Genomic DNA, 18,883 nt, shown 5'->3' with positions numbered 1-18,883 from the left:
GCAGTATATAAATTTTGCTGAGTAAAAAATCCATGTGACAAATGTCCTAGGTTTGGAGGACCCTCCACAACAGCATGAAAGGTAGCACTGCAGAGGGAAGATGAATTCACAGAAAACCACCTCTTCTTTTTTATGTCAACCGACGTCTGTGCTGGATCAAAAGCAATTCTTCAAGCAGCATGTTAGCACTGGATTTAACCCAGGCAGACTAGAACAAAGTAAACATGGGTTCAAACATTCAACTTTCTTTGTTCACCTTAATAGGAATTATATTTATAAATAGAAGAAAATAACTTAAAACACAAGTCAAACATAAAACCACCAGAGGAGGAGGGGACAGGAGAGAAGTGATGACAAAATAGTAATAAAAACTTAGGCTGTGTACACATTGCCAGTTATTCCGGCTCCAGCACACTCCCAGTGTTGGTGTTTGAAGCTGTGTACACATGACCTTGGCCACAATCTGTATCTGTTCTGCAGTTATTTGGAGAAATACTGCTGTTTGATGCACTTTCCCTCAAACTATCTTCCATCCCATCTGAAAGCGTAAGCCATCATTTATATACCTCCCCCAAAAGCCCATTCCAGAATGTTGGCTCCATAACAGAGAAGGTCTAATCAATTTCTCCAGCTGTTGTCATCTCTTTGTAAAATGTTTTCAACAGATTTGATTCTGCATTAGATAATGTCAGGTGCTCCTGTAAATTGGCAACTGGAAGATAGGCAACGTTTAGATTGCTAAAGTGAAACCTACTGTACCTGATCTCGTTCAGTGAATGGAAGTAGGAGTGAAAAGCATTACTTAAGGCATCTTTTTAAAAAACAAAAACAAACAATGACTTGGAATGACTTTGCTGTACCAAACAAAATGTTTGAGGTGCAAGCAGCAGGCAAAAGGAGAGAAAAGTTCAAGAGTTTAAGTTGCCAAGGGAACTCAGAAGCAGTTGGTTTATGCCAGCAAATTGGGAACAGAGGAGGGGGGAAGCATTCCCCCCCCCTTTTGCCTAGAAAAGCATATATATATGTATGAGGTTGAATTTCCATTTGCGGTGAGTCCTTTTAATGCTCTATTAATAACAGTTGGATAAATAAAGGTTGCACACTGAATGTGACTGTAGAAAATGAATTTTATGACCCATTACTAGTTGTAGAATAGCACTGTCATTGAGAAAAATCCTGAGATAATCAGGGAAATGAATCAGAGAATTCTTTTGGTAGTTTATGCTTAATTCATTAATAATTTCGGTCATCCCCATCTGCCATTTTTAAGCTATGCTAAACTACACCCTTTATATGTTTTGAGAAAGTGCTGAAATTTAATAATTTGCATAGAAATCACAAAAGTTTAAGGGCTTCTCTGGGTTAGCTCCCCTGATGCAATAAAACCAAAATGCCTCAGTGTGTCATTTGCACTTTCCATTATTCAAATGGGTTTAGGCAGTGTGTGTTGAGTTACTTTAAGAACACAAAAGCCATCAGATCAAAGGTCCATCTAGCCCATCATCCTGTTCTTACAGCGGTCAATCAGATGCCTATGGAAACCCTGCAAGCAGGATCTTAGTACAACAGCACTCTTCCCCACTTGTATCTGCCAGCAAATGGTATGCAGAGACATATTGCTTCTGACTCTGGAAGTAGAATATAGCCATCATGCTTTATCTTCAGAGGAACCCTGTGAGGTAGGTTAGGTTGAGTAACCTAAATTCACCCAGTGAGCTTGACAGCTGAGCAGGATTTTAATCTATACTTCTCCAGTCCAATCCTAAAGCTATCAACGTTTCAGTCTACATTGGTCTAATTTGCACTTTATGCTAAGGCAAACCATGGCTTAGCCTAAATGAGCACATGGGCTCTGGAAGAGGAGATTGCAGCCACGTTGCATCTCTGCTGCTGTTGCTGCTGTACTGTGCTGAGGTAAGCCATGGTTTGGCTTAATGTGCTCTCTGAACCCTGGTTCATAGTTCAGTTCTCTCCAGAGTCTGACCACAAACTGTAACCCGAGATTTGTCCTGTAGAGTTTACAGTTTGGGCTTTGTCTGGAAGAGCTAAGCGATGACCCTGTGCTCAGTGTAGCAGCAAAGTGACTGGAAAGGAACAAAGTGAATTGGCTTAGCATGACTGTGGGAACCAGGCCTCTGTAGACATTATTTTAACTGCAGCTTCCTATGTAACCATCCACAAGTGATAATCTTTTTCTACATTTGGTTAAAAGAAGGAACCTATTTTTGCATGCTGCTACTGTTAAAGACACAGTTACTGAGGCTGACTGAAAAACTGGCACATTTTGTTCATTATATCACACTGGTTCGCTAAGGTGGTTTTTGATTGATAGTGAAGTAGTTCTGAAACAGAAGCATCTCAGCATCACAGTGCTTAATGACTACCTCTTTCTTGCAATTGTTTTATGAAATGGTAATGTTATGTGTTATAAAAAAAATAATGGTTTTGCACTAGAATAGTGAGATTTAAAAAATAAAATAAATAACTAGACTAGATAACCAGCTAAAGGTAAAGGGAGCCCTTGACCATTAGGTCCAGTCGTGACCGACTCTGGGGTTGCGGCGCTCATCTCGCTTTATTGGCCGAGGGAGCCGGCGTACAGCTTCCGGGTCATGTGGCCAGCATGACTAAGCCACTTCTGGCGAACCAGAGCAGTGCACGGAAATGCCATTTACCTTCCCGCCAGAGCGGTACCTATTTATCTACTTGCACTTTGACGTGCTTTCAAACTGCTAGGTTGGCAGGAGCAGGGACCAAGCAACGGGAGCTCACCCTGTCACGGGGATTTGAACCGCCAACCTTCTGATCGGCAAGTCCTAGGTTCTGTGGTTTAACCCACAGCGCCACCCGCCTCCCTTGATAACCAGGTAGCAATCATGAAATATGTCCAGAATCTATTTTCATCTACTGGTGGTTTGTATTCATGATTGTATGAGGATTCCACAGATGAGTTCAATAAATATCCCAGTGGAATACATTTTGGATAATGAATCATTCAAATCTTTGTTGATATCTCCAATACATGTTGCAACTTGTTGTTGTGCTAGAGGGTCACAGACTTTGTCGTAACCTGCCTGCCAAAGTTAAGTAAACTTCCCCCTCAAAAGCTGTGCTTCTGTGGAGCAATAATTCAGCAGAGCAAATGGGGGAACTTCTTATTTACAATTCCTCTGGCACACTGGCCCTAACCCCAGATCAATAGCTTCTTCATTTATGACAACCTTAAGAAGGAGAGCTTTATTGGGTATGAGAAGTCCATTTGCTCTGTTTTCCCAATAGTTTTGCTAATTGCAAAATCTAAGATGCTTACACACAAATACACACAATGTATCTTGGTGAGGGGGGTGTTATTGTTGAAGGAAGCAGAACAGCACATTATTCATAGCTATTCACACTGTTATTTATAATCAAATATTTGGGTACAAAATATGTCCTGATAGTGAAGAATGGTGGCTGCTGCTGCTTTCGGACAAGCAGAAAGATTAGACCATAAACATGCATACATTTGGAAAGCCACTTTTCTTATTCCTGTGCTTTGTCTACATAGGTCTGCCAAAAGAGGTACAAGTGTTTCACTTAAAATAATGAAAACTAAAAAGATGGCTTCTCTCTCTCTCTCATATGCAGATATTCCACTGATTTGAGCCTCCTTAAGCTACACTCATGAGGTTCTGTTTCCTTTCCTGTTCCAACATGTATGTCCAGAAAGGTGGTGATAAATAGGCACCAACTACCCAAAGGGGGGTTGGGGATGGAATGCCCTGTCATTGTGACATGTGGGAAAGTCAAAGTTCATTCAGTGTTTCTTTTTTTCAATGCAATGTAGTGCCGTAGCAAACGTTGCTGGTGCAGGAAAAGAGGGTTGTGGTTATATTAGTGTTTTTAAATGGTTGTAAGTGAATAGGAACTGGAAGGATAAGATGGAAATGTCTATAAACAAGAAAGGATCTGCCTATTAGGCAGGAGAAGCTAACTCTGTTGAGGGGAGGGGTAAGCAGCAGCTAGAATAACAGAAATGAAGTACACTCATGCTTTTGTTTACGTATTTCTAAAATGTATATTAAGTGATTGGACAAAGTCTAGCCTCATAGATTGATCCGATTGATCTCAGTGGAGAGATTTAAGCATGTGCTTGCCTGCCCCACTGAAATCAGCAGGGTTTCAGTGTTCTCAAATTTGATTGACTTCTCTAGTACACATTCTGTATGTGCACCTGAGATTTTAAAGATTTTAAAACTGTATTCATCTAAATACATTGAGTTTGAACGGAACGAAAAGGTGTTTTAATGTGCATGGAAAGAAGACATTGGTCAGACCATTAGGATGGCTGCAGTATTCTGTTAAATACTGCCTTGGTGGCAAACCTGTTAGTTACTGTGGAATATATGTGTGTATTTGTTTATATTTGTGTATATGTTCTCTGTGGCACTTATTCCACGTTGAATGAAATGCCCTTAAATACGAGCACTTTTAACTTGGCCTGTTACATAACTGCTGCATTTTCTTCTTCCACTTTTAAGGTTGATTTTTGTAAGCTCCTGACAAATAAATGAATGGAGGACTAGTGGCAAGCTAGCTTCTATTAGTGCCATTGAAACTGGACTCCTTGTTTATGCAGTTGAGAGAAAGTATTGTGTCTTGTCCCCATGGACAAAGCAGAACTGAGAATAGCCCTGTCCCTAGTTTAACTAGCTTAGCAACCTCTTTGTGAAACCCCGGAGGGGCAATTGTCTATTGTTCTTGAACCCAGTAGAGACTCACAAAGCTAACTTACATCCATTGCACTTTTTTTCTTGCCTTCCTGTTGCATGAGAAGTTTAATAATTGAGTTAGGCAGCACAGTCAGGTTTTGTCTCTTAATGTTGACCGTATAACACCAGGGTTTCAAAAAATGGGTTAGTGCTTCTGTGGACTAAGGGTTGTTTTCTGTTAGTCATTGCAAGATTATCCACTTTAACAGCATTTGGACTGGCCGTGTGATGGGGGAAGGCTTCTTTTTCCCTTTCTCACGGACAAAGATAAGTCTCTAGAAGAAAAATCAGTGAGTGACAATGAACTTTGCAAAACTAAAGGACGTCTTCAGCCTCTTCAGATAATTTGGTCACTGTTTCCAGAACTGCATTGGACGAAATAGCTCTTCAGGTTACAGTTTAGTCAAGTATGTTATTTTATTGAATGTTTGTTTGTTTTCTTGTTTATTTGATGTACATTTGGATTGGATTGCCAATTTGGAAACAATCTAGAAGAAGGGGAAAGGTGCACATATACCATGCATTTAGAGTTTTTTCTCCAGTGTTCATAAGCTTATTCATTCATACTCCTGTTTGCAAAAAACAACAACAATATAAATGCTTCAGGGCATGCATCAATCTCTATCTTATAGCCAAGCATATTTTTCATGTGTATGTATTTGGATGAATTATTTGCATTTATTTTACTTTTAATATATTCAGCTTAATAGATATATTTTAATTTCAGCTGGACTGGATTGATATAGATATTTATCCTTTAGGGGTAATAACACTTACTTTATCATTTTAAACAATTTTAAATCATTTTTAATGTTGTTTGTCAGAGATGCTCCTTTTATTTCAATGCCAGTGTTTTATTTTATCCTGTCTTATCCAAAGAGATAAATTACATTCATAACTTGTTTTAAGTTCTTAAGTGTGACAAATTTACACTCTGTTAAACTCCATGAAATGAACATAGTGATGCTATAGCCGGCTAGTAGACTGAAGAGTTCATGTGTGAGTGTGATTGCATACTGCAGACATGGAAGTGGGTGTTTTAATGACAGAAAATATGCAGCAGTAATTCCAACGTTTTCAAGCAAGAGCCTCTCAGTTCCAAAATGTTACGCAAGCTGTATGGCACCCAGTGGCAATGAGAGGTCTATTGCTGATATTACCAGCCCCTGCTACCACTGGAAGAATTTCCTTTTTACCCTGTATCCTCAATTATATGAAGATACTGGAAGGATAATCCTGCCTGAAAAATAAGTTTTCTTACCTATTTACTTATGAAGATAACCTCACAATATTACCAGTCCATTCCTAGTTGGAAGACATTATTACTCAATCAATTAATTACATTGATATCCTACCCCTCCTTCCAAAGGAGCCCAGGGCAGCAAACAAGAAGTGTCCATACAATAAAAACAACTTAAAAGCAATTCCCGTACACATGCAAACTGAGAACGATATGGGAAAGTACAGTAGGCACCAAAAAGACAGCAGAGATGTCACCTAATATTCAAGGGAAGGGAATTCCGAATGGTAGATGTTGAAATAGTATATGCTTGGTTCCTATATTGTGCAGAATGGACCTCCTGATAAGATGGTATTTGCAAGAGGCCCTCACCTGCAGTACATAAAGGTAGCAAGACCTTTGCCATGCTTCTAACATGCCACATTCCCCCCTAAAACTGACTTTTAACAGAAATCATGGTAAATGTAACGTGTAAAAAAGCTCTTGTGTTTTATTCCTTGGCAAAATTTAGTTTCAAGTAAATGTGATCTAACTTTACATCTTTGGGTGTTGAATTTAGTGATTATATGATGTGCATGCATTTTTCTATCATATTGTTACCCTTTTGACTTTTTTGGTGAAGGATAATATAAAAATGAATAGCTAGCTAGCTAGGTTGACTGATCTGGTAAACCTGCAACACAAACGTATTTCTGGTGTTTTCAAAGGTACATGACAGATGGTGGATTGGGCCTTTACACTCGAAGGCTAAACAGACTTCCGGATGGGATGGCTGCTGTACGGGAAACTCTCCAACGCAACACCTCGCTGGGCCTGGGCGATGCAGACAGGTAGGCCTGCACCTGCCATTCTTTATTTTTACATTCTGTATTTTTACACTCTTATGAACTGTGTTCCACCGCAAGCACAAAGGAAAACTTGTGCCTTTTGAATAGCCTGCAAATATATTGCAAGGAAGTGGAATTTGGCCGCTGTGATTTTGAGTAGGATCTTCTGAGGATACTTGAGTTAAGATATTTAAGTGGAGTGGAAATTAGGCATATTTTCTATGACAGCACATCTGGACAGTTATTTCGATGGTTAGTTGGTAATGGAATAAAACTGAGAGACAGTAGCTTGTTGAAGAATTTGTGGCAGAGGTGAGATTTTATCTACCCTGTTTCCCCTGCACTGTGTGACCTCAGAATGCAATCAATCAATCAATCAATCAATCAATAAATGGTGTCTGCAGTGTAGGGACATTGACTGAAAACAAAGCCGTATGGCTGAACCAATTGAAGAAGGCCATGCAGGTTCTCACCCTGCCCCAGAGTCTTCAGTCAAACTGTGGGAACGTATTTTTCTGACCTCATGCCAGTCCATAAGACCTGGAGACCAAAAAGCAAACTCTTTTCCCAAGCCACACCAAGAGATAACTTGCTTATTATTCAAAGTCAGCTCTATCCTTCCCAATACCCAAAGTCAACCTATGATAGGGTTGCCATACGTCTGGAATTTCCTGGACATAGCTGGGATTTGGCCATCGGAAAAAGTGCCTGGGCAGAAATAGCTTAAATGTCTGGGAAAATCAGGACGTATGGCAGCCCATGTCAGAAGTGTAGATTTTGGCTCAACAACTTTTGTGTCCGGATTGAATTTCACTTGTGATGTCAAAAGATTTTTAAAGCGTGGAAAAATCAACCCTTACTCTGTCTGCCATCTCTCCCCATCTCAACACCTCTAATGATGATGCTAGTGGTGTTACGCTGGCTTACTCAGTAAGGCATTTGAGAGAAAAATGGTGGCAAGTGGCACTTTGGCTAGACTTTCAAACGTAAAGGGTGGAGGGGGGTAGCAGTAGACAGCATATTCAGCATTACTGTTAAAAAGATGAGGGATGGGGAAAGGAAACAGCACCCCCTGCAAAATAAATTGTAATTCCAATTCCGAAAACTGCCAAAATTGCCATTCCAGTTCACATAATTTGTGAACAGGGCTGGCAAATTTGTTGGAGAGGCATTTCCACTCAGCCCTAACAATAAGTAAAACATTATTAAGTTGCTCTTAAACATGATTCATGAAATAATATTCTAGAGACTGGATTTATATCCCTTTGAAACTGTATAAAGCTGAATGTCCCAAGACTGAGCCAATCCAACACTGGACTTGAATGTCACAGTAAAATGGCTTATTGCTAAGATATCCCCAGTGGAGCTCTTTCATTTCCAGCTGCTCAGCTTACTTGTGCTATCTCATTAGTTGTAGATAGAATGAAGATTTCTCCATATTAACTGTATTAGCATCAAACATGGCCCTTACAAGATACATTTCCCCCTGCAGCAGACCAGCAGATCTGGATGTGGAAAATTAATTTAATGCCTGATTGCTAGGTTAATGGGGATTACCTTAATAACAGCTGAGCGTACCAGTTTATTTGTATTTTTGTGTGCACAGGCATACACGCCACTCACAATGAATAGCATCTGAAAGCCCCCTTTAATTTAGATTTGTTTTGTTTATTTTAAAAGGATGTAAAACAGACAAAAATAGTTTCAGCTTTTCTTTATTTACTGTGTTGGGTTTACCCACCTGGTTGCGGGAGTTATTAATTAATTTCAACATCTGTGCAAGCCAAAGACTTCTCTCTCTCTCTCTCTCTCTCTCTCTCTCTCTCTCTCTTTTTGGTCACAGAATGGTAAAAGAGACTAGACATACCAGGTCCGGCCCTCCTAAGAGGTAGAGTGAAGCCACTGCCTCAGGCGACGGCAACCCACCCCATCACTACTGGAGAAATAGCAGCAGCAGCGCCAATATCCGGCAAAATCTCACCGGAAATTGGTGATATTTGGCCAGAAACCAGCGCTGGCCGCCAGAGGCAGTGGAGCAGGGCAGCGCTTCCCCCTTTTGCCTCAAGTGGCAAAACGGGATACATCACCCCTGAGACATAGGTGTAGGTACAGAGTTCTAGGAATTAAACTCTGTTTTCCAAATCTAGATCCCAAGGCCTTTGTTTGTTACAAAAGTGAATGTGCAAGAAGGTTGGAAAAACACCAGCTGCCACATAGATCTGCACATCTCCCAGGTGCCACCCTTTAACAGGGAAAGGTTGTCAGGATAGGGAGAAATTCCGAATCTTCGCTGTTTTCTTTCTTATTCTTCTATCTTCTTCTGGTGGAATTTTCTGCCCACTGAGGATCTCCAGGCCTCATCTCTTTCTTCTTTTAGGAGGCTAGTAAAACATTCTTATTTTAAAAGGCCTTTTATCTTTTTGGGTTTTTTTTATAGCTGCATTGTTGTTGTTAAACCTTCTTCAGTAAGAACCCAGCCCCGCGCATATATATGGTCACACACACATCGATCGTGCGTAAGTAAGTGGGGGGCAGGGGGGACGCCTGTACAAATTTTTGATAAAATACTCTTCTGAAATGTACAGTTGAAATAGGCAGGAGGAAAGGCCTGTAGCCAGTTAGACAGAGGAAGGCATGCAGGACATCATGCACTAGAGCAGGACAAATGAGTTCTTCCCAGCAGCAGCTTTAATTAGTATTTACATTGCAAAAACATGAGGCCAGGCAGAGGACAACCCACAACCTGAATCCCTGTAGGTGACAACAGGATTCAGACAAAGGAATGGAACATACTGCGTTCAAACTGGTCAGACTAACTGCTTTGCTAGCATTGTTAACTTCTACAGTAGAGTTTCCACTTTTTGTAAAATGGAAGCTGGCCAGACCTGAGAAACCATGGCAATTATAGGCCTATATCATGACAGGGAGTGTTTATAATTCATTATGCTAACTGTTGGGCTATAATTTAATTTAACCGTTAAAGTTGTCCATGCTTTTATAAGCTTAGAGGATACATGGGCAGCTGCTTTCAAAGTCAATGTGTGGGAAAATTTATTTTAGTAGTATATCTTTAACTCTAAATATATGTGTGGCATGTAGGGTCCACCTACACAACTCTCATTCATGCCCCCATATTTTAATCCACCATCTCTTAACACATGTTTCTGAATGTTCTTGTGAAAAGTAGTATTTCTTGTAGCTGACAAATCGTGTAATATCTTTTGATATCTTGTAAGTGCACATAAAGAAATCAAGCATTGTTTCCTGCAAAGTACAAACAAGTCAGTTGATGGAGCTAGTGGATATACCTTGCAGGGAAAAAATATGATATGTAACTAATAAGTCTATTCTTTATTGTTCCCTCTAGGGCATGATACCCAATCTTTGATAAAAGAGGGGTATACTGTTCTTATATCCCAAACACACTATAAAAGACTTGTGGCTCCTTTAAAAGTAACACGAGTCTAGATCTGAGCTGGGTGGAGGTGCAGAAGCAAGTGGAAGGATAAGTGTCCTCTTCTTGTTTATAGCTTTTCCGCTGCAGATAGCACTTTCCTGGCTTTCATTTCACAAAAAAAGCCACTGTGGTTTGAGTGCCAAACTAGGACCAAATAAGACACAAATTCAACTCTCCGCTCTGTATGAGCCAGCTATTCCATCGTTCTTTCAGCCTAACCTACTTCACAGGGATGTTGTGATGGTAAAATGAGACCAGAGGAGGACAACGTCCATTGACCTGAGCTATTTTGGTGAAGGGCATTATCAAATGTAATAAAGAACAGTTTTGTTCAGATGCATGATCTTAAGGAAAGCGATGCAGTGTCTTGCTAAAGCTAAGTGGGTCATGGTGTGATCAGTGCCTGGATGGGAAACTGCCAGGGAACATTACTTATGCTGCCTTGAGTTTCATGATGAAGGAATACAGGATATAAATCAGAAATGGGGAACCTGTGGCCCTCCAGATAGTGTTGTACCAAAACACCCATCATCCCTGACCAGGATGGCTGGGGCTGATGGGAATTGAACTCCAACAATACCTGGAAGGACACAGGTGTCCCATCACTGATTCATTACTGATACAAGTATACTGAACACATCAAATAAGCAGCCACAAAGTTAAGCCAGAACATGTTGGCATATAAACTTTTAGTGGTGTGTTTATCTCACTGAATTCAGCAAGACTGAAGGATATTGGATTATGTCTGAGCTCAAAAGAACACAAAAGTCAGACAGGTAAAACTAAAGTCGTTTTACTGTAGATCGTAGCCTGGTTCAGCTGCTGCATTATGAGACAGCAAGGCAGAACACTCTGTATTTTTGCTACTACAGACTACAGAGCAGCATCACTACTCTTCTCTGGCTTTCATCTCTGGGTATTTGTTGACACCCTGGCCCTTGGAAGTGATCATGTATCCCAGTTTAGCCACCTAGACTGTAATATATGAATATTTATAGCTGCTGTAACAGAGAAATCAAAGGACCACTTAAACCTTCAACCCAAAAAACCCCACTCCTCATGTAGCTGTCTGGTTTGGTTTTTATCAGCTGGCTCAAAACAACCCTGCTCTCAAAGTTATACTTGAGTGCATGGAGAGATAATCTCCCTCTGCCTTAGAAAGACAACTTTTATCTTGTAAATCAGATGCGAAAAGAAGAACAAAGGGAATTCCCATCAAAAGTTCTTTTGAACTCTTGCATTCTAGAAAGATGATTGTCTGGTTACAATAGCTAGCAATAACAATAGAAAAGGCCTTCATTTTATAGGTGAGATTTTTTGTATGCCTTAACTCAGTATGCCCACCCCAGAGTTACCCTTTGATGAGCATGAAGAACCCCAGCATCCCCCCCCAAGCCAAAACTACAGAAGGGGCAGGGGATCATCCTCGCAACTGGACAGTGATTCCCTGACCCCCATCAACTTCAAGATTTGGAGGAAGAGCTGTTTGGATGCTGTGGTGCTCCAAGCTCCCCGCCAACCTTTTCTGGTTCTAAACTGGTGAAAGGCTAGAATCCTGACAACCACAATGTTTGGATTAGCTGCCAAAATTATAGACCCGTGTTCCCTCCTTTAGAGCCCAACAAGGTGGATAGGATAGCACTATTCTGTCGAGCATAAAGGTTTAAGTGCAGCCTTTTCAACAGCGTTAACCTTTGTGTCAAAAAGTTGAGTTAAAATATATGCACATTTACAAAGACATGGACAGGGCACAATATTCCAATACTATCTTTTTTTGTAAGGAGCATTGAAATTAGGCTTGTACTAAAGACATTCCTAGTACAGTACATCTGCCTTCCATCCAACTAAGGCCATCCTCTTCTATGTATCCTACTTGAAAACAGGAAAAATAAGCACTGTGATTCCATCTGACTGCCCCAGTCAGATGCTGGCAGTCGCATTCTACACTAATTAAAGCCTCTGAGTCGTTTTCAAGGACAGCACCATGTACAATGCATTATAGTAATCTAGCCGGGAAGTTACCAGATCACTGCAAATATTAACATATAGTGGCTTTTCAAACTCAGCAGAGCAAGTGGGCAAAGTAGGTTTGCTATCCAAAATTAAGCACAGTAGGCTTACTTTGTGGTTTGCAAAACAAGCTGAAGGATGTAAAATGTTTTTTTTTGACACAGAGCAGAAACTGTTATTTGGCTTTTCATATCTAATGGCAACAACATCAACAAAAGTCTCCAGACAGCTGCTTCAGTAACCTCTTATCTTGGGATTTCCCTGTTGTTGAGGTTATCTGTTCAGCTTCCAAAGTGCAAACACTGGTTTCATACATTTGGAGCTTTCATTCGGACTTGGGTATCTTGTGAGGCAATAAGGTCATATGTAAAGGCAATCAAACAACAAGCAAGTGCACTTTTGAGCATTCAAGCAAATATATGATAAATCACTGGGGAAGGGTGTGCCTAATTTTCAACCCTTATGAACTCTACTTTTGTGGATGAAGGCATGCAATATAATTAGTTGTCAGTGAATTGTGCGCTCTCAAGTGATAAGCTAAGGCTGCATAACTACACTTGGCTGGAAGTTAAGGTGCAGTAGATTTAGTGAGAATTATTATGTAGCACCAGTGGGACTTCCAAATAAACATGTATCAGACCAATTTGTACAGTCTCACCCCCAAGGACTGTCCTTACGTCAGTTTTTCATGTTGTTTTGACAATATGCATCATTGTTGACCTCGGCGGGTGATGTGCTGAGTTCTTGGATCCACTGATAGAAACTGCAAGAAAAGCAAGTATGGTGATGTTTTTGAAAGGGATATCACTTCTCATGTGACTGATGTACGTGCTTTGGGAACTAAGACCTACTGACCTTCTGGAAATTATCACATTGCTGAAGGCTGCACTGATGTATATCAGGATTTGAACAGTCAATGAATAGCTTGAAATGGTGACAAGTGAGCACTTGAGTATATCTGAGTAAAGATTTAAGCTTTAAATTATTTTGGTCAACACTTTAAAAATCTCTAATGGATCAGGTGGGGCATTCAGCTCAATGTGTTGTCACTTCACACTGTTGTCTACCTTTTGTTTTCTTAGTCTAACTATTCAAGCATACATCATTTTATTTCCATAGTTCACCAGTGCTCAAGCCCACTTGCAATATGAAAAAAATACAAAATTACAACACAATAAAAGTAGTCATACACAATAAATAAAACTTTTAAAAATGCACAACCAAATGAAACAATTTCCATATAAATCATAGTAAGATCTAAAATAAAGATTAGTATCAATAACAGCAGTGACAACCCCAAACAAAAAGTCCTAAACAATACTCCAGCCCAAGAGTCTGTTCAACAGCCTCAGCTTTTGTAGCTGTAGTTAGCCAGTCATCAGTCAGGGCCCTGCTCTCCCAGGCCAGGTGGGAAAAGGCCTGCAAGGCAGGGAGCAGGTCTTCCAGGACTCATAGTCAAGATGATCTGATCTCTGGCCTCTTCAGCAGCCTCAGCTTCTGTAGCTGGAGTCAGTTTTATCTTCTTTAATAATACTAGGTTCTGAATTATTTTCTGTTCAGCTAGTTAGCGGTACTTTGGATGGAGACAATGGAAGGAGTAAGCCGGGTCTAGCTTCTGTACATGTTTTCCTTTATGCTTGATCCCCCCCCATACATTTATAACTGATATATTCGTGTTCTGTTACCATTTTCATAAAATTAGATCCAGACTTACTTTGCGTTCTATGAATGGAAATGCTTTCCCCACACAACATGGAAATAATGCTTTTTCCACCCAGCTGGTGGAGGTGAGAGACATCTTTCACCAATTCTCCAGTTCCCCTGCGCCTCACACCCCGTATCACCCCTCCCAACATGTGGAAAGCAATGAAGCTGGCAACAGTGGAACAATGGAGGGCATAAGGCAATGGGTTGTCCCTTCTCTCTCCTTGGTCACTTGAGACCTGAATGCCTCCTAAATACATATAGCATATAAAATGTACCAGCACATGTCAATATCTTGAGTGTTAATAATTAAGAGCAAGGCCCATTAAAGCTTTCAGGAGCAGTTTATGTCTGTAAGGCTCAGGCAAGAGAAATGTACCTCCCCTTAATCCCATAGAGGGAGCAGTGTTGGAAACACAGTTCGTCACAGGAAATGGCAGGCCCAGGAGCACAGGAAAGGTAGGAACCTTCTTGGAATAATCCTGGGTCTATTAGAGAGCAGAACCACAAATTTGAATGATACCAGAATTCCTCTAACATAGGTACAGTGTCATGTATAATGTGATATTTCTAAAGATTCCAATTTTGCAAGAATACCATCATCAGATACACGAGACTGGCCTGCCTATGATTTCCACTTAAGCAGATAGCTGCTAATAGGGAGTCTGTAATAATCTCTCCTCTTTGCCCTGGTTATTTACCATAATGCTGCCAATAGCAGGGTTATTAGGCTTTTGTAGAAGCAGTGCAACTTCCTCACTTGTGTGAAGAATCATGGCCTGCTCATAGCAGGCAAGCAAAAGAGTTGGCATAGCTGGAATTCCTGTTGTAGAGGCCTTGTTACAACTACTTTATTCAGTACAAAGGAAGGTGCAGTCGAAACGGCGCTTTTCACACTAAAAACATGTAATCTCCCACTGAACCTCAGAGTTGCCTTACTGAATCATTACTATGTCAAATAGCTATCTAGCGTTTGAGATGTCTCCAGAATATAACACACAAAGTTATGTTCATGGTTGTTCTTCTACAGTATCTGGTATTCCAAGGTATACTACCTTAGAAGATAGAGCTAATAGTCATTTTTAGGTTTTGATTTATTTCTATGTTATCTTGTCTGCTTAAATATTTACTGGAGTTTTCATTCCCAGATAGTATCTTGCTTCCAATGACTAAGTTGGTGACACTCATTATAAGCTTGAGTGAACAATTTTAATGAGGGGTAACAGGAAGAGTTTCTTACAGACGGACATTTGTCTTATGGCGATCCAAAGTAAATATTTAACTCCGTTTATAAGGTACATAATGGAGACATTTACTTTATAGGCAGCTAAAAGAAAATAGTTTTGCAGATCATTGTCAGATGACATTACATGAATCACGTTAACAAATCTAGATCTCTGATCAGATGCTGGTGAAGTGATCTTGTAAATAAAAAATTTTAAAAAATGTGAATAAGCAGAACTGCTAAATACACAAAGCCAAAGGTATTAGTTGGGCCAAAGCAAATAATTATAGTTCATGTTACCAAGAAACTAGTAGCTTTTCTTCTTACAGTGTTTCTGCTACCTAAAATCTTACTTAGCGATAAGCCCTCTTCAGTTCAGTAAACACACAAGGAGGCACCAGGGATGAGCTCTCTAGCTCTGCTTGCCATATTTGTAAGAGGGCAGCCATCTGAGGTGGAAGGCTTCCTATACTCCTGGAGATTACATGTATGTTTTATAAACAGAGTTCTAAAATGTACAGGGAGCCTCTAGAAGTTCAAGAGTCTCTCTACTTCAGTGAATCTATTACTCTGAAAGGTAGAGTTAGTACACTTGTCCCTGCTTTCCCCCACCCCCTCACATATTTACTAAACACCTTAACATAATACCTGAAGAGTACTGAAGTCACTTGTAGAAAGGCACAAAAAATAGGAATGGAAAAATAGAACCAGTAGGAATTTGATAGTGGTGAGTCAAGCGATACTGTACTTTGCACACTTAAAAGTTCTAGAAGGCTGACAATCTCAGAAAATGTTTATGTGTTACATGGAAAATGGGATGATTTGGAAAAATGAAAGCCTTATGGGTAGCTTTTGCATAATTTACCATTAGGTAGCATTCCCCCCATTATATGTACAGCAACCATACCAGTTTGGGCGCCAAAAGAGGGCTTGTCAAGAATTGAGAGGAGGCATTAATTCTCGGTGTAAAGCTATCAATAAAGAGCTTACTGACCGTGAAGTGAAAATTTGAGCCATTTGATCCTTGCATTTTTTGTGGGCTGTGGTTTCTTTCCAATAAAACTCATTGAAGCTGATACGCTTAGTCATACCTTGCCTTGTAAGACTGTTAATATTCTCAAATAACAGAAAGGGCTTGACCAGATATTTTATTACACAATAGTTCTCTGTAACAGTTCGTTAATGTGTAAGTGGTCGTGTAAGGCTGAATAGATTTCATTTAGGGCATATTTCAATTCAGCGGCTTGAATTCTTGTGGAATTTTCAAAGCTCTACTTAGTTTAGGAAGCTTAGGAATCTCTTCCTGCTTCACTATAAGGATGTATGTCATCTAGATGGGGACAGGCATGGAATTGTTATATTCGTTAATAAAAACGTACAAATAGAGTACTGGATCAGAGCAATGGCCTGTCTAGTCCTGCTTCCTGTTCTCACAGTGGACAACCTATGGGAAGCCCGTAAGCAGGACCTGAATGCAACAGCACTCTCCCCACTAGTGGTTCTTAGTAGCTGGCATCCAGGGGCATGGAGGAAGAAGAAAGCCTTTGCATCTAGTAGCCGCTGATAAGCTTACCCTTCATGAATTTGTTTAATCCTCTTAAAGCCATCCAAGCTGGTGAGCATCACCACCTCTTGGGGAAGTGAATTCCATAGTTTTAACTATGCTCTGTGTGAAGAAGTACGTACTTTCTTTTGTCTCTCCTGAATCTTCTAACGTTCAGATTCATTGGATGTCCCCGAGTTCTAGTGTTATGAGCCAAAGCTCCAACAATGACAGTCTGAAAAGGGGTTTCCTTTTCAAATGTGTTCACTTGTGAGACAACTACTGTTGGGAAGAAATAATGCTTGTCAGATTTCTGATAAGCTATTCTTTCACTGAGAATGAGAGGAAAACATCAAGCTCGTGTACGGGCATGATGGAATTTTGCAAGACAGAGGAAATGAAGTTATCTGAAGTCTTAAGTAACGTATGTATTGAAGTTCCACTGCATAGAATCATAGAATTGTAGAATTGGAAGGGACCCTGAGGGCCAGCTAGTCCATTGTAGGTATTAAACCTGTTGCATGGAAAGACTTAAAGGGGGAAGAATATACAAACTCCCAAGATAGTTTGAAATCACCCCCCTTGTGTGAACAAAAATTCCTGCCTGAGATTTATATGTGAATAGAAAATGATTCCATTGTTAAATATCATGTGTTACAAGAAAGTGTGAGGGGGTTGCAGGATCATGCTCACATGATTTCATGTCATGACAATATGCACTGTCCAGAACTCCCATCAGGTGGTCATTTGGCAGCCATTTGAATGAGTGCCGCAACCCCATAGTTGCCTTTGACTGGACTTAACCGTCCAGGGGTCCTTTATTTTTACCTTTTTATAATCTATTATTTGAGCCCATGAAGGGATATAAATCAATAAAAAACACCTTGGAGAGACAGAAAAGAAACCAGGAATCATGTCATGTCCAGGTAGGACCTTTGGCGGATTCAGTAATAAATGGTGCACAGATACTTCATGCATTATGGCTTGAATATTTGAACCCCTGTTAGATCTGTCATTTTTTCCTTCTGTCATGCACATGCACATGTATACGTATAAGAAAAGACAGTGGTTAGTGTTCATGACTTGGCTGCTACTTAGGAACATAGAAAGCTGCCTTATACTGAGTCAGACCATTGGTCCATCTAGCTCAGTACTGTCTGCATTGACTGACAGCTGGGTTTCAGACAAGAGTCTGTCTCAGCCTAATCTGGAGATATCAGGAATTGATCCTGTAACTGTAGCCACAAGGCCTTTTCCTGTTGTGATTGGATGCACTGAGGACTGTCCAACTCTTAAAAAGAGGACTGTCCAATTCTAAAAGAAAGCCCTGGATAGAAGCACCCATTGACTCCAACACGTCTTGTTGAATAGTTATAGGCTCAGAAATACTTTAGGACTGTTCTCTAGCCAATTTCATTTGTAATTCAGAGCTTTAATTAACCAGACTGAATCCCAAACACTAACAATCACAATTGTTTACTCAGATTCAGGTGGATTGTTTATTTAAATACTATTCTACATAAAAGGGATGCGGGTGGCGCTGTGGGTAAAACCTCAGCGCCTAGGACTTGCCGATCGCATGGTCGGCGGTTCGAATCCCTGCAGCGGGGTGAGCTCCCGTCGTTCGGTCCCAGCTCCTGCCCACCTAGCAGTTCGAAAGCACCCTTAAGTGCAAGTAGATAAATAGGTACCGCTTTATAGCGGGAAGGTAAACGGCGTTTCCGTGTGCTGCTCTGGTTCGCCGGAGCAGCTTCGTCACGCTGGCCACGTGACCTGGAAGTGTCTGCGGACAGCGCTGGCTCCCGGCCTCTAGAGTGAAATGAGCGCACAACCCTAGAGTCTGTCAAGACTGGCCCATACGGGCAGGGGTACCTTTACCTTTACCTTTACTCTACATAATCTACCATATTGATCATAGTTCCTCATACTTTTCTACTATTGAAACTAGGGCAGTAGGGAGGGGGAGAGAATTCAGTTGTTTTGATAACCCTTTTTGTAGTCCAGAGGACCTAGTCAAATATTAACAGCTGCAAAAGACAAGGGGGTATTGTAGGATAAGAAAGCAAAGTAATATTCTGGTCTGTTGCATTAACCTAAAAGAATGGAATTTTCTTCTTTAACCAAGG

General features: G+C 40.5%; 1 protein-coding gene across 18 annotated transcripts in view; it reads left to right on the top strand.

The window, feature by feature from the left end:
- NAV2 (neuron navigator 2) overlaps window positions 1-18,883 on the top strand; it is a 517,389-nt gene that overhangs the window by 418,931 nt on the left and 79,575 nt on the right. For all 18 annotated transcript variants that reach the window (XM_083452668.1, XM_083452670.1, XM_083452666.1 and 15 more), the window contains one exon: window positions 6,699-6,821. In XM_083452668.1, coding sequence (XP_083308794.1) covers window positions 6,699-6,821 — 123 coding nt within the window. The remainder of the gene's footprint in view (window positions 1-6,698; window positions 6,822-18,883) is intronic.

This window comes from Podarcis tiliguerta (assembly GCF_965153285.1).
Source record: "Podarcis tiliguerta genome assembly, chromosome: 1".
Taxonomy (NCBI): Eukaryota; Metazoa; Chordata; class Lepidosauria; order Squamata; family Lacertidae; genus Podarcis; species Podarcis tiliguerta.
Note: the sequence above shows the minus strand (reverse complement) of the source record. Positions and strands in the feature narration are given on the sequence as shown.